General features: G+C 44.1%; 1 protein-coding gene across 1 annotated transcript; it reads left to right on the forward strand.

Moving 5' to 3' along the window:
• The first annotated feature begins 820 nt into the window (after positions 1-820).
• On the forward strand, positions 821-10273 carry RAB30 (RAB30, member RAS oncogene family). Its single transcript, XM_009870756.1, has 4 exons — positions 821-940; positions 2261-2344; positions 7088-7271; positions 9716-10273. The coding sequence occupies exons 1-4, from the start codon at positions 848-850 to the stop codon at positions 9964-9966; spliced, it is 612 nt and encodes a 203-aa protein (XP_009869058.1). The 5' UTR covers positions 821-847; the 3' UTR covers positions 9967-10273.
• Positions 10274-22427: the final 12154 nt, after the last annotated feature.

Raw genomic sequence — 22427 nt, forward strand, 5'->3', positions numbered from 1 at the left:
CCCTGCCCATCTCCTGTGACATTGCTGAAATGTCGGTCTCTGCGTCTTGCCAAGGAGGTTGGACGTAGTGGGGCACGTGTGCTGGGTACTTTCCTCTGTGTTCACTTCTCATTTGAGCTTTACGCCAAGCAAGCTATTATTGCAAAACTAAAAAAAATTATCAGAGTAGTAGTGACATTCCTAGCAGCATCTATTGTTTCCTCTTTTTAAAAATCCACTCTGAATGTGCTTCAGCCAAACTGTTACCCCGCTCCCCACTACAACTTTAGAAAACGAACTCTTTCTGTCTTTAAGGCAAATGCTGCTACTTTTTATTTTATAATTATTTTAATTTCCTGCTCTGTCCTGCCCTCATGTGTGCCCCAGCCCCTATGTGGGTGCTCAGCGCCTGCCTGGAGGGGCTTGTGGGGGATTTTTGGATATTACCCTGACAGAAACGAATGGTGTGATCCCCTTGGGCAATGTGACAAAGTCCACGCTGCCCTGTGGAGCCAATGTAGTTAAACCCAAAACAAATGTTTGGGGAAATATAAGAAACAGTGTCTTGGGCTTGTGGAGCGCTGCTTGGAAAAATGAAAACCAGCATTTCTAATTCGTGGGCAGGCAGGTGAGATGGCACAAAAGCTGAAACATAGCTGAGGTGTCACAGCAGGTGACGCTGGGCTACGTGGATGCCCTGTCTTGGAATGGGAAGGGCTCTTCCTCTTATCTGAGGAGCCATGCACGTGCCAGGAGACCTTTGATCTGAATATTTGGAGGAATAAAGTTCAGTAGGAATAAAAAGGCATTTCCCCACTGCCGCAGTTACCATCGTGTTGTGCTCTCTGTCTCTCCTGCAGTTGCTTAAATGAGTATGGAAGATTATGATTTCCTCTTCAAAATTGTTTTAATTGGCAACGCCGGTGTGGGCAAGACCTGCTTAGTCCGTCGCTTCACTCAGGTAAGGTTGAATGCTCCTTGGTTGTGGGACCTCGGGGTGGGGATAGCACTGGGATGGGAGCGTGGAACTTGTAGCTCTGCCAGCATCATGGCTCGAAAGCGTTTTGTTGTCCACACTCTTGGTGCATGCATCACTTGTAGCAACGCACTGGCACAGCATCACAACTGTCTCAAGTGCTCTCCTTAGCCGTGTTTGAGGATCTTGCAATGGGAAGTGTCCTCTGAAAGCTGCTGGGATGGCAACTCCTGATTTAGAGGTGCTCTGGACCAGTTAAAAGGACCATCACATCTATTGGTGGGCTACAAAGCGCCTTCTTGTGTCTTGCTGCAGAAAGCTCCCCCTGTTACTTGTCATTAGTAGATAATTAAATAATCTGTTAAAACACTAGAAATTTTGTGGTGGAATAACATGGGAAGGACTGTGCTTCTATGATCCAGAGCAAGAGAAGGTTTTGCCTGATACACTGTAAAACATAAGTTGTGGGGTTTCTGTTGCACTCTTCAGTAGGAATTGTCAGCGATCTCCCCCCTCACTGTTAATCTTAGTTTTAAAGCTGTGGTTTTAAAGCCCATGGCAATAAAGCTAGTTAACCACAAAAATCTCCAGCTGGTTCTGCTGCTTGTGCTTTGGCACTTCAGCTGCTGTAGGGGATGGATGTGCCCCAAATACAACATGATTCTGTAGACCTAGACACCAGAAATCCAAAAACTCGGTTTATTTTTTTTGTTCGTTTGTTTACTCTGGCTCCTTTCTGATAGTGCTGCAGTCAAATACCACCAGCATCACACCGGCCTTTGTAATTGCTGTGGTAGGGGCTGGCTCTGTGCTTCACTCCCAAAGTGCTGTGCAGGGATGTGACCCTGGGGTTGGGAGCTGCCAGAAATGCTTTTCCATGCCGTGGTATGTGGTGGAGAGGGAAGGCGTAAGGTTTCAGGAGCAAAGGCATCTTGTCCCACGTGGGTCCTCACACCTCTTTCAAGCCATAGGGAAGTAGAATGGAGGCTCCTCATTTATCCTTCCTGTTCTGCACAGAAACAGAAGGGCTTTTCCCCTCTTTTTTTATGCATTCTCTTTCTTGTTTTCCTACCTCTGAAGTCAATGGGGACATGTAGGCAGGGAAAACACTGTGGGATTGAATTATAATAATCTTTGTGCTGGGGAAATGTCTTGTTTTCCTCTCTAAGTGTGATGGAAATAAGTGTCTGGGGAACAGGATAAGAAAGAAATAGTTTTGAGGATGGAAAAAGGTGAGGACTGACACCCAGAGAGTTTTGTCGTGCTACAGAAATTTGCTTAATGAAACTCTTTGTTTTCTTTCAGGGACTTTTCCCACCGGGTCAAGGAGCCACAATTGGAGTTGACTTTATGATCAAAACTGTGGAAATAAATGGTGAAAAAGTAAAGGTAGGAGCCTGGTGGTTTTAAGTATAAACTTGTGTGGCAGAACCATAGCTGAGGTTTGTTGCTGCTGAAAGGAATGTGGAGAAGTGCAGAGATCAAGCAATGCTGGATCCAGCAATCTTTGCTCCCCTCTCCACAATTACCATCAAAATCATAGCAGGGAACCTACTCTAAGGGAGAGGATGGAAAAGGGAGATCTTGCAAAACTCTGTCCTTGCTTAGGAGGCCCTAAGGTTGTATCTGGCTGGGGTTGAGGAGCCACAAAGAAGCTCTTCAGTGCAACCTCTGCTTACAGCATTTCCGGTAAGAAGAAATCTCTTGTGTTTCTGCTGCAATGTTCCTTGATGATGGTCGTCTTTTGTGAGCTTCCAAGATGGCCACTGGGTAGAACAGACTTCTGGACACTCCTCTTGCACTTCTCCCAAGGTGGGACAAGCAGAGCTGGTCACGATACAAGTGCTTTCATCAAGAGGTTGAATTGAGAAGGGTAGTGTCCTCCATAGTGTTAACTCTTTCACCTCCCAAATAAGGTGGTTGTCACCAGACTGCTGCTGGGAAACTGTCCTTGGCCTGTGCTGACTCCCAAACTGAGCCTGAGCATCACTTGGCAGAGAGCCACTTTGCCTGGGGCAAAACACACCGGGGACCCATCGCATGCTTCAACAGGGTCTGTGGTTGGGTTCCAGCAGCCAGAGGTGTTGGCTGGTGCTACTTTGTTCATTAGTCTGGATTTTGCTAGAGCTACTGTGGTGTCCAAGAGTAAGAAGAGCGTGATTATCTGAGCCTCTAACGTTAAGGTGTCTGGAGTCCCTGAGCTGCTCCTGCGGTTACTCTGCCTGCCCTAATTTTGGGGGGAATGAAGTGAAAACCAGCATTTTTTCCCCTTGCTCCCATCAAATCTAGTCATGAGCAAATGGGAGACTCACAGTAGCTGGATGTGACATCAAGACCCGTTTTTAAGCTTGTGTAAATGATAGGATGGAAACAGCAGACTTGTGCAGATTTTTAGCCCTCTTTTTCCTGTGTGGTTTTGGGTTTGGTTTTTTTTTTTAACCTGTATTTCAGCACAGAGAATTTTTAAGCAGAAAAGCAGGTGGTGTGTTCCTAAGTTTAGGTCAGATTTTAAAGGCCATGATCATGTCAGCAGGCTGCCACCCTGCTGTGCGAGGACCTGTACAAACCTATGGTCCTTGACCAGAAGACCTTCCAGCCTGAGCAGATGAAGGACAAGAGATGTAAATATCTAAAAACCAAGTTGATATTCGGCACATTGCTGTGCAAGTGGGACGGAGCAGTGGGCAGTAAAGCAGTGAGGATCACGTGTAGGCCCTGTAGTGTTGGCGCTTGGCTCAGTGTGTGTGATGCTCATTAGCAGGCATCTTGTGTAGCGGGGTCAGCCAGGACATGGATGCTGCTTGTCCAGGCTCCTTAGACAGCAGAGATGCTACTTTCAGTGAAAACCATCTTTAGTGGAGCAGCTCAGAGGATCTAAGCTGGGTAAATGCTTAAGAATTGCACTGAAGGTAGAATTTGATTTTTCCCTTATATACTTGGCTTAAACAAGTTGTCTCGATATTGTCCTGGTCAATGGAGGAAGAAGAGAGATCTTGAGGAAGATGAATCCTATCCGCTTCACACACCTCTCCTTTCCAAGCATCTGGTTCCCTGTCAAGTACAGATGGAGCCTTAAGAATGTCACTTGTATCTGAGGTCTCTGTTTTGGACAGGTGAACTCACCCTAAAGGATTTATCTGCGTTTGACTTGTGCTTCCATGACATAATCCTGTTTTAAGACTAACTTGGACTGAGGATGCAAACTCCTTAAGAGAACTTTGGGAACAGTTGTACCAACATGGGCTATCTCAAGGGCAGGGACAGTTCAGGGAAGCTCTATAAGCTAAATCAAAACTCTGCCAGTCACCTCAGCTGGCTTGTGTTTCACAAAGCCTTAGGGAGTAGTAGCCGGTATAGTGGCTATATTTCACATAGCAAATAATGAGTTGTTAAATAAAGTCCCTTTCCTGACCCCACCAGTAGAGTAAAGTGGAGGCGTTGGAGCTCCCCTACAATGTACAACTTGGGAGGAAGCTTAGTATCAAACTTCTGGGCATTTGCATGAGCCTTCTGGAGTCTGAAAGGCAAATGGATTTATTTCAGGGAATGATCTTGTAGCTGAAACTTTTTTTGAGTAAGCAGTGCTAGTGAGAATAAACGTTTAGTGAGTGAGAAGAGCAGGAAGCACAGAGCAATAAAAATGACATCTCGGTCAAATGAGGTTTCTGCCTGTTAGCTCATTTAACGGTGCCCGAGCCGTGACTCCACTTCTGTGCTGAGCAGCCTCTCCTGTGCATCTGCTGGCATCGAGGATGAGAAAGCAGAGCTGGTTACCAAAAAGGTTTTCAGACTTGAAAAATAAATTATAGATTTCTGGGGAAAAAAAGCTTTCCAGCTTTCAAAATTGCATTTGAAAGTCAGTGGAGAGGAATTTGCTCACCGTGAAAGCTGTGTGCAAGCCATTTTAGATATGTAGTGGCTACTAAAGCTTGCTGACAGATGAGGTGAGACAGCACTGTATAGTTGAAGGGCTTTTTCATCTGCTTGGCCTTTCCTAATTAAACCAAAAATATGTATGACACCTGTTTCTAAGAGGCTATACAAATCTGAGCCAAGGAGATTATCTAGCTGGTCAAAGCTCAGCATCCTCAGAGGGCTATGCTTGTATGGACCTGTGGTCTTACTGCGCTTGGTGGAAACGTTCATATGCCTAAAGCTAAATGTGTAAAAGTTAAAATAAAACTAAGTGTGCTCTAGGTGATCTTGCTTTAGTGGAAGTTGGACTAGATGATCTCTAGAGGTCCCTTCCCAGTCTGACCATTCTGCGATTCTGTATGTGCGAATGTTGGAAGAGTGGGAAGCATCAGCTGACTTCAAGAAAATAAACATCTGGGTTTTCTGCAGGCTGAGTCAGGCACACAGAATCACACTGTCCTTTGGTTCCTCTGAAAAAAAAATTATAGAAGTATGATGGTTGCTGTAGAATATTTGGCAGAAATAATCAGTGGGGTGAAGTGCAAGATGTGTCTTTTGTGTGCAGGAAGAGTTTATCAGTGGCTGTAAGTTTGGAGGCTCTTCCCTGTCCTCTGCACCTCACACACAGGCAGACTCATGACTGTAGCCGGTCAGAAAATAGCTGAGCAACAATAAAATTATCTGTATTTTTCCATCTGCTGGAGTTTGGAGGGTAGTTTGTTCTAGTGGGGACTCATTTGTTATCTGAATTTCATGTGCAAATAATTTCACTTACGGTTTTGTATGTCACTTAACTACAGGTACCAGGTTCAGCTGTTTAAATACAACCTTTCACAGAAAGAGCAGTCAGACATTGGAAAAGGCTGCCCAGGGAGGTGGCTGAGTCTCCATCCCTGGATATGTTTAAAGGTCGTTTGAATATGGTGTTGGGGGAGATGGTTTAGGGGTGAGCTTTGTAGAGTAGGGTTAATGGTTGGACTCGATCCCAAGGGTCTTTTCTGTCCTGAATGATTTTCTGATTCTGTAATTCTATGAACTATGCCAAGAGGTTAAGCACAAAGTTGCCCAGGAGGTGTGAAACAACCACAAATAATTTTCTCTGAAAAAGATGGACTTTTTCAAAATCATACCCCGTGTCTGAAAGCTGCTATTGGGAGCTCTTGTTTCAAACTAACACATATGTGAGTAGCTGGCATAGTTCAACTTTGGAACTGGGCAAGAATAAGGTTTTCTTTGTTATAGGCTGCTGAATATATGGAAAAATCTCCAATACTTTACCTTTTCCTTCCCAAAGTACACAGGATTCTGGCTGGAAGTCACCCTTTCACATATTTAATTTCAGGAAGGGATGCTTTAAAAAAAATAAAAGCTGGAGCAAAGAAATACTCCTTTATACTGAAATGTTTTAATTTTGGATGTTTGTTTCTTTGCCTTTTTGAAGAGTTGGGGTTTCGTTGACCCACCAAAGACTATCAAATTATATAAAATGTATGAATTTAGTTTGTGTTGGGAAATGTATGTTGTCTTCCTGGACCCGGAGGGTTTGGCAAACACTCGTGACCTTTTTGCTATAGCTAAGGATGTGTTAACCAGAACAGAATTGGTTCTGTTTAGCTCAAACCAGGACAGTGTGTTGGGAAGGCAGGCAACTGGGTGAGATGGCTGAAGAGAGGAAATGTGTTACGAGTCCTTAGATCAGCCTTCAGCTGAGCTGCTTGTTTGATCCCGTGGTTTTCACCCGTCAGCGCAGCATTGCAGGATAACCAGAACTAGCTTTGGGAGCCAGAGGAAAGGCTTTCTTCTTTCTTCTTGGGTGGGTGCTGCTGTTGGTTGGACTTCAGGGGCAGGAGAAGCGACTTTCTCCCTCCAGCGCCTACGCTGTAACTGCAGGCCAGCAGCTCTGTCCGCAGCAGAGGGAGAGCTGGAGTCGCGTGGAAGCCTGCAGACCTGTGGCTTCCAGAGGCTGTTGGCTGCGGTGCCAGCTGACTTTGTGCCTTGCATTTCAATCCACAAGTCCAGGAATGGAAACAAAAAAATGCTGGGGGAAGGGAAGCCAAAGGAGAGAAGAGCTAAGTGCTTTCCCAGAATTGGTTTTACTCTGAAAGTGGGTTGGTTTGAGTTTTTTTTTTTTTGATCAAAACAGTGCTGCTATGGAATTAAAACAGCAATTTTTTTTTTTCTTCTCTTTTACCCCACCCTTCCTTGTTATGCCAAAAGCTGCAGATCTGGGACACAGCGGGACAAGAGCGATTCCGATCCATCACGCAGAGTTACTATCGCAGCGCTAACGCGTTGATCTTGACCTATGACATCACCTGCGAAGAATCCTTCCGGTGCCTCCCCGAGTGGCTGCGAGAGATCGAGCAGTATGCCAGCAACAAGGTCATCACCGTGCTAGTGGGTAAGTGACGGCTGCCCCGAGCGGGCTGGTGTGATGAAGGGGTGAGCTTGGCGTGTCGGGAGGTTGGTGCAGATGAAGGTGTTTGCAGGAGGAAAACGTGCTGTTTGTGAGAACTGGGTGGTGCTGGATGCTCAAACTGGTGTGGCCGAACTTACTGCTGGACAGAGTTTTAACCATCTGTGGTGCAGGACCCAGTACTTGGACTGCTCCTTCTGCAAATAACCTCAAGATGCTGGTAGGGATATTCAGGACACCACAGGCACTTCTCAAAGTGTGATCCTGTCTCAGGTCCAAGGCTTTTTCTTGCAGAGGTGAATACTTATTGGGGTTGTTCAGTCTGGAAAAGGCTCCAGGGAGACCTTAAAGGGGGCTACAGGAAAGATGGGGAGGGGCTGTTTATCAAGGAGTGTAGGGATAGGACAAGGGGTAATGGTTTCAAAGTCAAAGAGGGTAAATTTCGATTAGATAGTAGGAAGAAATTCTTTTCTGTGGGGGTGGTGAGGCACTGGCACAGGTTGCCCAGAGAAGCTATGGATGTCCCGTCCCTGGGAGTGTCCAAGGCCAGGCTGGACAAGGATTTGAGCAACCTGGTCTAGTGGGAGGTGTCCCTTCCTGTGGCAGGGGTGGGCATCTAGATGATCTCTAAGGTCCCTTCCAACCCAAACCGTTCTGTAATTCTGCTTCCCACCAGTTGGTCCCGTATGGGACTAAATTGTTGACGGTGCAGCTACCAACTGAGCTAGGGATAGAGCAGTTTCCCTTGTGTGTCCCAGCTTGGATCTCTACAAATATACAAGGATCTGTTCAAATTGGGGGTTCCTTTGGGTTGCTGTACCCCACAGCTGTGGAACAACCAGAGTATTGAGGGAATCAAGATCTGGGAATCAAGATCTGGGAACCAGATCAGAATGCGACGGTTGTGTGGATCATAATATTCATAGGTGGGATAGAGCTGGAAAACTGGGTGCTTTTGCATGGATTTTAGGGAAACTGAAAATAAATAACTGAATGTTATGTTAATCTGTAGTGCTTCAACTCAAGGTAAAGCAGACCTCACGCCATCTGTCTGCTGCAAGCAAGGTGAAGGTTATTTTGCCTACCCGTGCTTCTCCATGCTTTGCTTTCAGCGTCTGTTAGTCAGGATTTAGCTTCTAAGGGCCCAGGAATATATATGAGGAGCAATGGAAAAATAACTTGGTGAAAACCAGGCTATCACCTTTAATATCTTGTTGTTCAAAGGAGAAAATCTACAGGATTGTAAAATATGTTTAAGATGGCTTTAAAACAAAATCTTTTGAACTTTACATGCCCCAGTGGTATTGCAAGTGAGCCTGGGGATTTGCAGAGCTGCCACACAAGAAGCTTGTTATACTCCAAGAGAAGCACAGAGCACACATACAAATGGTGCAGAAATAATTAATATACAAATGTATATTTTTTTTTAGGGAACATTAAGTTCATTATCAACATCTACGGCACAAAATATAAATGATAACAGTCGTAATGTTCACTCTGAAGATTGTGACCCCCATAAACTGCTTGTGTTGGGTGATAATTTGTTTAGAAAAGTAACTTCATTGTGTACAACAGGTCCAGGAAACTGCTTTATCAGGAAGGAAAGGAGATCTCTGGTGAGACTTGGCTTGCCAGTGGAAGTGCAGTCTTTTCCTCCCACTAGTTCTCACAAAACTGCTGATAGAAGTGAGGCCAGGAGATGTTTCCTCCTGAACATCCCAGGTCCCTGGACACAGCACCCTGTTATTGCAAGTGCTCGTCTGTTATCTTCCTTGTGTGATTAATTTATGGCAAAACATCATGTTTGAAGTGAAGTGCCTGGTAATAGGATATAAACATGCCAGATGCTCGCTTGAGGCTTTAATCAAGTCTCTGCTAAACTGAGCTCTGCAAAGGAAGGGGCTGGTTTCTCGCCCCACCTCGCTCTGCGAGTGGCCCCCAAGCCCGTCCCTCTTTCAGCCTCAACAGCCTCCTCAACAGTGGGAATATTGAAATAGGAAAGCTGCCTTCCATGCCAGCCTTCTTTTAAAGCTTGTAATGACATGAGAAATGTCACGTTTAGTGTCTCCTGTGCTATAATTGACGCTTTAAGTGCTCCTTAGAGCAACAGGAGAATTTTCAATAGATGTTAAAATGGAAATCCTTTAACGTCAGTTGATGGCAGCAAACAGATGCACTGGTGCTAAATTAAAGCTGACTCGGGTGTTCACAGGGCATATTCCATTAAATGAGCTGATATTAAATGTACTTGATCAGGTGTATGGGGAATCCATTAACTGGAGGAGAGAGCAAGCACTAGGACTTTCACATCAAAACCACTGTCCATCCATCCATACAACACCAAACTCCTCTTTACCCTTCATCAACCTCTGTGTCTCCTGTTTTGGAAGTCAAATTAATTCCTTTTCCAAAATATTTTCTCCATGCAGGTAACAAGATTGATTTAGCTGACAGGAGGGAAGTCTCCCAGCAAAGAGCTGCAGAGTTTTCTGAAGCACAGGACATGTACTACCTGGAAACCTCGGCGAAAGAGTCGGATAATGTGGAAAAACTCTTCCTGGACTTGGCCTGCCGGTTGATCAGCGAGGCACGACAGAACACCCTTGTGAACAATGTCTCATCCCCCTTACCAGGAGAGGGGAAAAGTATCAGCTACTTGACTTGCTGTAATTTTAATTAAAGAGCTGGCATGTGATTTCCCTTCCACCATGGGCCGAGAGGATTCTTTTTTCTTTTTTTCTGGGATTTATCTACTTGAAAGGAATTCCTGCCACTTCAGCCCATCTGAGTTAACCTGAGTCAGGTTGCAGACCTGGAAGCATGGCAGGCTGATGGCTGCATGGCAACGTAGCAGAATAAAACATGGTTTAAATCTCATTTTTCTTGCAATCTCCGGAGCAAGTTAGGAAGAGTTGCGCAAGTGCTTCATGTAACGCAGAACAGGAGCTATTGTGTTCCCTTCTATGGGAGACTTGAGCAGCCTGTCTTAAAGAAGATATTGAAGAGATCAAAATCTCTCTTATAGAATGACGTGCTTGGTCCTTTTCAAAATTAAAAAAAAAAAAAAGTACAACAATGAACACTGACCCTGGACTACACTGGCAATCTTCCTGGCTGACAGCGAGTGAACTCTTAGGACATGTACATAGCGTCTGCCCGCGCATCCTCATGGAGGACTCTGGTGTTTGAAATAGTGTTATGTCTCTCATCTACAAGCACTTTCATGGACATAAAATTAAAAAGAAAAAAAAAGAAGAGGTTACATATATCAACATCTTCAAGAAGACATGGATACAGCTCAGTTGCTCCCTTTGGTGCTAGCAGTTCAGCAAATATTCTGTAGACCAAACGTAGTCATACTACATTACTGTCCTCTGAATGTGTAACTTAGACTGGTTAGGAAAAAAACAAACCAACCACTAATAAGCACTGTTCATAAAAATAAAAAAAAAAATCTTGTTACCTCTTTTTCTAGGCCCGAAAATAGTGGGAAAGGACTGTGCTTCTTTGATATCCAACACAGCATGAAAAGAAATTCAGACATTTAAAAAAAAATAAATTAAAAAAAAGAAAATTAAGTGTTCCTCCTCTAATTAGTAATGTGGAAAATTAGCTGTGGGAAAGATTATTGGTGGAATTGGAAAAATGCACACTGGATGTGACCGAAAATCTTGTGCGTGCACAAATGGTGTGTAAGGGTTCAAAGAGAGCACAGTTTGAAGTGGCAGTCTGCAATATGTCTGGCTTAAACGTAAAGCTTGTAGATATGGTTCTTGTTGAAAGACAGGCAGAAAATTTTGTAGGTGTGTCTTTTTTTTTAATGCTAAGTGGAAATAGTGACGGGTTGCAAGTGGTATCATTCCGTGTCTGACCCATCCAAGCGCTCGCCGTGTGAAACTGTTCTCCAAGACGCTCTTGAAGGTGTCTTCTTGGCATCCGGTCTCTCTGCTAGAGTAGCTTTCAGGTTCAGGGTTGTAGAGCCAGTTAATTTACCCGGTGCTTTGTACTCTTAATCCCAGGCTTGAGTTTAAGCATTTTTTTCTACTGAACCCCTGAAGTGGAAGCACTATGGAGTTTGCAATGTTATTACACCTCTGGTGCCATATGCGAGTAATGCATTGCATATGTAAAGTGAAAATGGAAGATAGTGAGATGCACATATGAAAACTGGTATTTAGAAGTTTGAGTTCAGTTTACCTAATCTGGATAAATCTCTCCTGGCAATTATGTGGCTTTTAGACTTAATCAATTTAATATTATTTGTCTCTCCCTGAAGATTATAACAGAGCTTTTGTGTTGACATAAGCAGCTGCCACTAAGTACTTCCTGAAAAGAATAATAATTTAAAAAAAAAAAAAAGGCATTTTAAAATTCTTTTTTGCATTTTTCTGGAAAGACATCTTTGGGCTTTGTCATGTTGTGCCTTTGATCTGTAATGGGGAACTGACTCTATGTCATAGGGGGGATCAGTGTGTCATATGTCCATTTTTAAGCTTTTCTTGCTATTTTTAGGTCACTCTTTACTTTCATGACTAGCAGTAAAAAGGGAGATGTAGAAGTTGTGGTACAAAGCTTGTTTGTTGTTTCGGTAACATTTAGCGAAGAGACTTTGTAAGTGTGAGGTGTTGGGGGATGTCATCTGCTGCAATGACCTGGTCCTCTTCAGTCTCTACTCATGGTGTAACCCAGAGGATTTAGAAACGTGCAGGACTTGGTGGCTTCTGCTGTGTGGTACAGCCTGTGCTGAAGAGCAATGTCTTTCTTGAGCACTCCCCAAACTGCCAAATTCAGCCTCATTTGACGTTGTGAAGACCACCCTGGGACAAATGCTGGGACAGCTTTTGAGGTAGTGGTTTAGAGCAAGGCTCAGGTTGTTACATGTAGGGTAACACTCAAGTTAAAAATCAATACTGTGTATATTTAATTTGTAAAAGCTCTTTACTTTCCAGATGCTGGACTTGTCAGAGTGTGATTGATAACAAATAGGGCTGTTTAAGTTAGAGTTACTCAAGGAGAAAGGAGACTGCCCACTAAAACACCCGTGGGTTTCTCAGGCTCATTTCCAAAAGCTTTGCAGCTGGGCAGCTACTTTTCATTCCTGCCGAGTACCACTAGAAATGCATTTTAAAGTGCTTCTTGCATCACTTCTGGAGGTTGAACTCTAATGGATTATCATGACTGACGAGCTGAACTAGTCAAATAGCAGAAATTAACTGTATTTTCTTGGATATTCACTTTGAGGTTTCTAGAAGGCAAAGTCTCTTTTTCCTGTGCTTTCCTAACCTGTCGGTGATTATTTTGGAGGCTACTTGCCTACACGCAACCTCAGAGCATTGGTTCTTTTTATGGCTAGCGTATCTTTTTCATGTAAGGGTTCAGTCTCCAGCGATGTGCTTTTGTGACGGGGTGGAGTGCTGCAGTTGGGCTGTGTTGCAGTGAAGTACCCGACTTCTCCAGGGATAAATCTGAACTGATCCCTTTCGGGGTTTATTCTGGGTAGACTTAAAAAGTTGAAAGGAAACAGTGGTGGAATGTGCAACATTTTATAAGGTCATGAGCCAAAGCTGTAGTTCGAAACTCACCTTTTTCTGCAGTTAACCAACACACTACCTGTTGAACAACCTGTTTTATTGTAGCAACTCCTTTGCAGAAGTTATTTTTCTACACCGTTGAATATCCTTCTAGTGCGTACAACGCACCTCTCCTTGTAGCACTGAGGGCTTCTCTTCTACAGTCTGGTCCACTGCTGAAAGCTTCCCAAATAGAACAGGAGCTTTATCAACTGCAAATGATGACGTAGTGCTGTGGCATAGTGAGCAAAGCCTTGAAAAATAAAAGGAGATTAAAAAAATCCAAATCCCAATTATCTGACAATCAACTCTCCAACTATGGCCCATACCTTGCTAGAGGAGTAGATTTTTCAGTAAAAGCCTTGTGATAATGACTGGGTCAAGTGTCCCAAAGCCATGCAGAATTGATGCAACGGTGCCAAATTTGATTGAAAACGTTCTCTACTATCAAGAGAGCAAAGCATTGCTTTTAGTGTAGTTGCTAGGTTTTGATGTGTTTTCAGGGTGATATATTCACAACCATGGAGTAATCTTGTTTCTAGGTGAATTTGAGTTTTTATACTAGCGCCGTAATGAGACCTTTTTCTTGACATTTTTAGCACAATGAGTAGTTCCAAGCAGAAGCCACTATTGGATGGTCAACAGATGTTTGCTTCACCTAGCAAATCTCAGAGACTAGTGAAACCAGCTCCTGAAAACTGGATGGTCTAAACTCTTTTTCCAGTTCAATCACTGATTCAGTCAGGCTGATCTTGGGTAAACCACCAAATGTTCTGTGCTTCAGATTCCTGCATGGGAATTACTCATTGGTGTTTTAAGTTGGGTATTTACGCTGCCAGTTTTCTAGGGCGGGCCATGACTCCCTTCCATTCTTATTTATGTTCCCCATGAGGGAAGTGCTGAAGAGTGGGGGGAGGGGAAAAAAAGCCCTTCAGGTCAAAGAATTATGATGGAAAAAGTAAAATTATGAGCCCTGTAAAGAAGGGGATGCTGGGTGCCTCTTCCTACCTCTAACACTGAAGTCCTGATTTAATATACAGGTAAGTTGTTCGAGCGTGCAGTCAGAGATGTGTTTGTGCTGAATGCTAAATGGCTTTATGATTATTATTTAATGAAAACCACACATGACAAATTGTCAGGCAAGATACTTTGTTCTTTGCTGTAGAATACATGAAACAGCCCTTAAAATCTGTCAGCCTGCTGGTGCTGTTTGTCTTTTTTGGAAACAGCTTTATCGGTAACAGTTGGCTCCTGCTAGTCTAGGTTTAGCAGTTAATGGCTATTGAATTCCTTCAGCATCAGTAATAACAGCAGCAAACTGAGGTTGACACAGGAGACAGTGATTTGAAAAGAGGGAAAGTCGAAATTAGCGATGCAGAAGCATGGGGGGTGCGCTCACATGGGACAACAGGGTTTCCTGAGCTTTTGCTGACAAGGGATGCAATTAGGGATTGTCAAACCCACTGGGTTTTGCCTTGTTTGTTATCCCTAAGGACTGCTGTTTGTTCAGCTGCTTTTCCGCTTGTCTTTTCAGTATGAAGAACTGCCCATAAATCAGGCTGAGATATTGAGTTGGCATGAGTTCTGTAGCCAGAGACTGAATTCAATTGGAAAAGAGGTGAAATTTTCCAGCTGTTAGAATAGGCTGAGCAAACACACGGGATATGCTGCCCTTTGGGGACCTGTGGTGCCATCGTGGTCTGATTATGGCCTGAGACACTGTCACAGAAACGCTCTCCTGGCTGTGGGGCAGACTTGTGTTCCCCACAGAAGCCCTTTGTGCAAAGGGAAAGATGACTGTGTGGAGCAGAGGGTGCAAAATAAAGAGGTGGTTCTACTCACTCAGGATTTTCTCAATCCCATCCTCTTAAAAGTGCTTCTATGGCTTAGCTTTTGATTGCTCTGGACTTTAATAAGGGATGCTTTGAATTTGTGTCTCATCTGAAATTCTTGTGCATTCTTTTGCTTTCAGTATCAAAGTACCCGATATTGTTGTACGAGCTGTTCCTACCAACAAAGGCTTTTTTGAGATAATTCTGTTAGAAAAGATGTGTTTCTACAGGACACTTTGTGAACTCCTAGCGAGCAAGTATGGAAACTCTCTGAATTGTTGATGTACATAAGGGCTCACCAGAAAACCCACTGGAGCCAAAGGAGATACTTTAACTCCAATAGTGAAAGCCTTGTGAAAGTTGTTACATGAAAATGTTTTCTTCCTCAGTTTATAATCTTTATGTGCTTATCTGAACAAATTTGACTCTTGACATCACCCTTTTTCTGTGCATCAAGTCTGTTCTCTTGGTGCTGTGGGTAGTAATTGTTCTGGTTACTGTTCACAAGCAGGGAAGGATCGTTTTGCAGGACAGTCTTTTTTGTCTTCTGGTGCTGAGCAGTGGAGAAATACTAGCTTGATTTGCTAGGAATGCATCCACTCAAGCCTCAGTTAAATCTGCCATAAAGGTTACAGGTCTCACATCTGCCTCACGTTAGGATTTATCTTGGCTAGGAAAACAAGACAACAGGGTAATCACACTGACTGTGATGCGAGGCTCCCCAGGTAGCCTGCTGCATTGCTCTGACTTACCTCGCTAATCACCACCTCGTTAAACTGACCCAAAGTCTCCTTTGCTGTACTGTACTATATCCAGCCCAGAGAGATTGCCGGCTGTCATTGCCCATGGGTGCCATCACACTGTTTTCTCCTCATGTGAATGAGCTGTAACTTAAACCAGAATTAAAAACTGTGCCGGGTGAGTTGAGGGTGTTTGGGTTTGTTTTTTTTTCAAGTGGGAGCCACAGATGCAGAAGAAAAAGGTCCTCATCTCATTAACACCTGCCCTTTCAGATACAGTCAGTTGGGTAGCTGGGCAGAAAGAACGTGGATAGAGATGGCAAAGAGCGTAATTCAGGCTATAAATGTTGCCAGTGAAAAGTTAGACTGGTTTTAAGAGTATAGCTGGGGTTAACAGCTCAGCTCATCTGTCTGGATAAACAGGATCTGGCTGTGCTGTACTCAGATAGTGTCTCTGTTTTCATATTAGTAAGTGGCTATTAGCACTTCCTGGATGCAATCACATTTGTTGAACCAGTTATCCTTTTCCAGCAAGCTTGGAAGATAATTTTAGCTCTGGTTAGCGCTACAATTAAACTCAAGAAGCAGATGCCCCCTGCACAATTGCACCTTTGCTTTTCCCACTACGGCTTATCTTGGGGTAGCATTCCCAAGGGTGTGCGTGCTTGTGAGTGCAGCGTGGCAGTGTCCCTGCTGAGCATCTTCTGGAGTCCAGCCTTGGTCCACAGGCACCTGATATGGCCAAAAGCTATGTCAGTCATGGTTTTAGCCATGTGTGGGAGGGGGGTTGTTAAAAGGACTCTTCTGCTTTCATGGGCAGTGATCAAGGGCTCTGGTGTGTCTGGTGTCCCACAAATGCAAACCTCGAAGCTTTCCAAAGCCTGGTTCCTCTAGTACCTTTCATCCATTGATCTGTTCCTTCCCGATACTGTTCATGCCTCGAGCACTGTGGAGGTCTCAGACTGGAAACAATCCTGGTTGCATGAACCACTGGATCTGACTCCTGCTTTGGCTTCCTTCTGGAAGGCTCATCTTCAGTGCCACATCAAGTTTCCTACTATGATCATAAACCTCTAACTAATTTGATAAGCCCATTCTCAGCTGGGACATCCTGTAAAGAATGTTTCCCTTCTTACAGGACCAGAACAAGAGATTCTCATGTTAGTAATCGATGGCGGTTTGGTGCAGGTGAGTGTATTTTCAGCGAGCAGGTGGGTGGTGCTCTCCATCCAAATAGACTTATGGCCATGTGGACAGGAGTCATTCTGAGCTGTCACTCGGGTCGGGGTGTGGGTATCTCCCAGGGTCTGCGTTGCATTGTCGGCAGGAGCTTTAGTAAATGTAAAGGCTGCGGTGTCCCCAGCAGTCAAGCCTTTATGGAGGGGGAAGGAGAGGGGAGGGGAAAGCTGTTTTGACATTTTAATGGAGCAAGAATGAAACGTTTGGTCTGTGGTGGGGGAAGCTGCTGTGATTTCAGGCACTGCTGTTGGCTCAACTCTTACAGACTGTCTGGAAGAAAGCCTGACGCTGGCCCCCACATATAGTCAGCACTAAAGGGGGAAAACTAACTTCTTAGGACGATGTTTTGGGGGAGACAAGGCCATCTAATGGGAGTAAGGAGGAAGCCCAGTGCTTGTTGCTGCACTGGTTTGGAGTGACAAGTGGGTCTCTGGGTATTAGGGAAGTAATTTGAAATGTGCCGTGGTTTTTAACATAATAAGATGTGCTGCAGATATGTCACATCCATTTCATTTCCCACAGCTGTTTACAAAAGGAAAAAAACCAACACAACAGAACTGAGATTGGAGCAGCTGCAGTCACTCAGCTGTCAATATGGGACAAGGCTCTTTCTGCTCCTCTTTTATTTCCACTTCATTCTGTTCTGCTGCACATATTTGGCTGTTCTGTGAAATTGCAGATCATAAGATTTTTTTTCAAACTGCCTTTGATCTATACAGAAAGACTCACCCAGCGCTTATATGAATTCATTAATACTTTGAGTAGGCATTTTAATTTTATGTTTACTGGCTTGTTTCCCTTTGTAATGTTATCTAACTGACAAGTTTATCGTGCTCTGCATTACCTTTAGCTTTTGAGTCTAAAATGTTTCCTATTTTCCTGAAAGCTATGATCAGTTTTAGACATGCTGTAAAGGCAACTTCATTTCCTCAGGAGAAAACCTGGTTTACTCTCAGCTTTGATTACTAGCAAATCTATATTGAAGCATGTAATAATTTTATTTTTTTTTAACAGCATGAACAAAGTATGTTTCTTACCATCAACTGTAGTTTGAATTATAGTTTAAACACCTGCTTAACTGCTAAAAGCAGCGTTTTGTTTGCAACTTCCATGCCAGGGAAGTCACAGCATTAAAAGAATTTTCCTGGGTTGCAGTTTTTCCTGCAAGAGGTCTGCTGTCTTTTCCCCAACGATTGTGAATTTAGCACAATGTACAGACTTTTAGCAAGAACCCTGATTCCTAAACACATGGCCAGACGGATGAGGAGAGGATGTGTTTCATGTTGATTAAGCACAACCATTTGAGTGGAGAAAATGCACCACAGCTGGTCGGACCATGGATCTCGAGTTGCTGGGGTGGTGCTGTTCTTTGGGAAGGGTGTAGATGTTAGCAAATCGCCAAACTGTGAATCATTGACTGTCCAGAAGCATTTGGCTTGTCTGTGGTTTTTGTTTTTTTTTTTTTAAATTCTCGTGGTCAAGTGTGGTACAGTGGGGTTGAGAAAGGAATGTATTTTGGATGACCAGGATGATGAATGTATGATTCTTCATGTTTATTTGTAATGTCCTTTTTTTATACTTAGAAATTGCTTACGTATGTATCTGTATGTAAATAAACATTTAATCCTTTCCACCTGGTGTTTAAAGTGTTTGGTTTGTTTGATTTTTGTTTTGAACTGCAAAGGAAAGTTGCTATAAAACATAAGTCCAAGACAGATTCACTTGATATGATGTAGTATCAGACCAACAAGTGAATAGCTACTGAGGGTTTTCTGCTTGGGTTGAGCATACCGAGGTTCTCACAGCATTGGGACCTCACGAGAAGAGCAAAAAGAAGAGCTGCTGTCCAGGGGAGCGATATCCCTTTGCACTAGAACAGAAGAAAAAAATACTTGAGACGAGAGAGGTTGACATGCCAAAGAAATGCCGGCGTCAGTCACTAGAGGGTGGTCTTTGACAGCGCTGTCTTCACTCATGGTCACTGCAAACCTGCAGCTGCTGGAGCTCTTGCCCTAACAAGGTGCTGGGTTTGTGTTGGATGACAATGAGGATTGGATGCTTCGGTTTTGTTTACTCTCTGTCCCAGTGCCTTTTTTTTCCCTAAATGCTGGTTCTTCAGCCTTCAACCAGCTCTTTCCATGCTTGTAGAACTCCACTAGATTTTCCCAAAGACCTGCTGTTCTGGGGGCCTAAACCCCTTTTAGAAAAGATCTCCCATTTTAAGCCTTTATTCTTTTGGTCGGTATATACAGTTTGAGCTCTGACTCGCTATGAGGATCAGGTTTCCTCCCCTGTACTCTGCTCCACATCAAAGATGACTTCTGCTGACACTTAAACTGGGAAATGAGCTGTGAAGCTTGAAGACGCCATGTGTCTTTTATTGCCTCTTCCACTTGAAGACCTTGAAGCTCCTTCCCTGGTAACTGTCTGACATGAGGGCTGGGCCATCTGCTCGTGTTGCCCAGGGAGCTGGCAATTTGAGTCAGTGATAAAACAGAGAGAGGTATGTGGAGAGGGGAAAAGTCCCTGCGTGCTTCCACGTAGGAACTGAACAAAGGGAGAGGAGGAAAACCTCTTTAAAGCCCGGACAGCTCAGGAATTGAGTATTTACTGAAAGAGAGGAGGGCTGGAGTGTGTTGCCTGTGGGGGTGACGGCTGGAGAAGCCAGACCACACTTTTCCTGGGGAAAGGTAATGGGCAGGTGAAGACTGGCAGCTCTTCCTTGCAAGGAGCATGCAACTGGCAGGACATGCAACCTTTTTGTGCAGCAGGTGTAGCAGCACAGGCACAACCTGTGCCAGGCTTTGTTGCTGGTAAAAGGATTGTAGGAGTACAAAAGGTCCCTCTGAAAAGAGAACAAACTGCCCAGGGGGAGAAATGTCAGGCTGACAGACTACAGGAGCAAAACCAAGACAGCTTCTTGCCTCTCCTCCAATTTCCTTGTGTACAAAGTCTTCTTACCGAGCACCTGGGGAGCTCTGCCCAGAAGATGTCATCTTGCTGATGGGGGCCTGTCACATAACAGTACTTTTTGGTCTCTCTCTGTGGGCAGTGTTCTTGGACAAAGCGAAAGACATCTGACTGCCCTGTATTAATTTCAATAGTATCATACAGTCCTACCTCATTTAAAATCTAGTCTTGATTTATGGATTTCTATGCATAGGGAATCAACCACAAACCCAGTGTGCATTTCCAGGAGCTTTATTACCTTCAGAATTAAACATGCTGAGCTTTATTCTTTTTTGTACAAGCTTATAATTATAATCACATCAGCTTGCACCGAAGCTATTGCTTACCATAGTATGTGGATGAATTCTCTGCTGAATAAAATCACTCATGCTGGACAAAACACTTCACGTCAAGATGCTATCAGGTGTGTGATGGAGAAGTTCTGGCAGTGTTTCATAGCCAGCTGCAGCAAGTCTCTGATGTATCACATGGATCAGGTCTAGCGCCCCTGTTAAAGTGGGTGTTTGTCCAGTTCATCACCAGGGAGTGCTTAAAGAACCGGTGATACTGTAGTCTTGTACTCTGTAGGAAGCTGTAGTACAAACGACCAGTTTCAAGTTTTAGTTGTTTGAGCACTGATGCCTTAGAACTCTCAGTACTGCCCTCCCTGTGCACGGCTGCTTCTGTTGCCATCCTGGCCCTTTGGCAAGCAGCCCTGCTCAGGGACCTGAGTATCCTTCACCCACAGCATTGCCGTGTCTTGTCCGTGGTGGTTTAGGCAGGTGCTGTTGGCACAGCACTGAACAAACACCACCACTCACAGGTGCGATGCTTGAAGTTACTTTGGGCATCAAATTACTGTATATAACTCTGCCCTTTTTGCCCCTTTATTTGTTATAACTTGATGTTCCTCTTTGTTCTGCTTATGCCTAGCATTCAGTGACTACAGTGATCTAGGCTTGGAGCTGTAACAATGCAGCATCCTTAAACATCAGGAAGAACTTTTTGGTTGTGCTTGAGCATCTTTCTGAGTAGGACAGCGAGGAGAAAAGATGGTTTGCTGGTTATGGTCTTTCAGTGATATGCAGAACTTTTTGAACATCGGGCAAGTCTTTGAGTTTTTCTCAGCTGTAAGTAGTGAAAAACATCCCCCCTCCCTTCAAAAACAAAACAAAACAAAAACCCATCACTGACTACTGTGGAAAGGCTTCTTTGTAAAGTGAATTTGCTGTGCAGACTTGCTGTGCAGCCATGAGGAACTGCTTTCTTCATCCAGCCTGCAGGAACGCCTGCAGACTCAGCACACTCGTACCCTTGACAGGAGAAGCTGTCTCTCATCAATGCCCTGCTCAGGTGCTGAAGCAGGTCGTTTGATTTCAAATTCTCTTCTCCCTCCCATCTCTCAATGAGAAATGCACTTGATTAGAAGATACAGAACTTAGGGTAGAGAACATGAAACTAAAAAGATTTACCTACACATTCTTTAAATGTGATCCGTTCTGAGAACAGCAGGCAAGGTGGTGAGAGTAAATTCCCTCGTACTTCCCTGAGCGTCTTGAAAATAAAAGAGCAGGTCCATAACTATTTTATAGAACAGGTATCATAGAATTATCAGGGTTCGAAGGGACCTTAAAGATCATCTGTTCCAACCTCCCCCACCATGGTCCCCACGTGTTCCCTGATCTAGTTGAGAGGCGTCCCTGCCCATGACAGGGAGGTTGGATTAAATGATCTCTAAGGTCCCTTCCAGCCTAGGCCATTCTGTGATTCTATGGGCAGGGACAAACAAAGATTACAGCTCAAATGCCCTAAGTCTGGGGGTTTTTTCACCCATCCCAAACATCATTTCTCTTTGGCAGGTCCTGCCTTAACACGCTGGTTTGTGTGCGTGCCCCGGTGAGGTACCTACATAAAGTCAGAGAAGCCTTTCAGCTTCTAGCCCCGACTCCAACAGCGACTAACACCACAGAGTAAGTGAAATACAGGAGCAAGTAAGCACAAAATGATTAATTCTCACAATACTCTTCTAACTTCCAGCAACTTCTGCCTCTCATATTACCTAAGGCAGAGGTGGCATCTTTATAACCTTAAAGTGAGCGTGCCAGTTACCAGTATCAATTTGTTCCTTGCATGCAGAGACACAAAACTCTTCTGAAAAAACACTGAGCCTGGGGCTTAAGTAGGGGAATTAGAAGTTAAGTGAGGCCTCATAGGAACATCAAATGTTGATCTTGTAGCAGAGAATGAACCAAGTAAACTGTGCTTGTCACGAATCACAATGCTCATTCTACATCTCAAAAAAAAAAAAAAGCACAATTGCTTCCAGTTCTACATCAGCACTTTCAGGCTGATGCAATGCTTGACCATTGGGTTCCCAAATCCTTCTGTAGGACCTGACCTACAAACTTTCAGCAGCTCCAAGATTTCTCTGTTCAATGATCCTAAATGCAGCTGTTCTGGGTGGAGGATGTGGAACATCCCAAAGCAAGGAAGAGGAAAGACACTTATCAGGATCCTGCCAGTCTTTAACTTGAAAAAGCCTACAGGAAAGCTGGAAGCTGCTGACAACCTCTCAGGACGGTCCCCTCGCCCCAACCCAGCCCTGTCATAGGATCCCAGGTGGGCTCAGATGTGAGGCTCCCAAAGGATATTTGAAATTATTTGATGAAAACTTGGCCCTTCTCCACAGAGTCATCAGGTAAGAATATGGAGGGGATGTGGACTCATCTGGATGTTCATCTGATGAACATTCACTCATGTGGATGTTCTTCTTGTGATGGGAAGACAAAACTGAAAGCTAAAATGCTTCAC

The sequence above is a fragment of the Apaloderma vittatum genome, unplaced genomic scaffold, assembly GCF_000703405.1.
Source record: "Apaloderma vittatum isolate BGI_N311 unplaced genomic scaffold, ASM70340v1 scaffold1796, whole genome shotgun sequence".
Lineage (NCBI taxonomy): Eukaryota > Metazoa > Chordata > Aves > Trogoniformes > Trogonidae > Apaloderma > Apaloderma vittatum.

Excerpts from the sequence above, each read along its gene's own strand:
- RAB30 (XM_009870756.1), top strand. The coding sequence starts at position 848 with ATGAGTATGGAAGATTATGATTTCCTCTTCAAAATTGTTTTAATTGGC. Across the intron at positions 2,345-7,087 it reads TAAATGGTGAAAAAGTAAAG|CTGCAGATCTGGGACACAGC; the intron begins GTAGGAGCCTGG and ends TTATGCCAAAAG. Across the intron at positions 7,272-9,715 it reads GGTCATCACCGTGCTAGTGG|GTAACAAGATTGATTTAGCT; the intron begins GTAAGTGACGGC and ends TTCTCCATGCAG.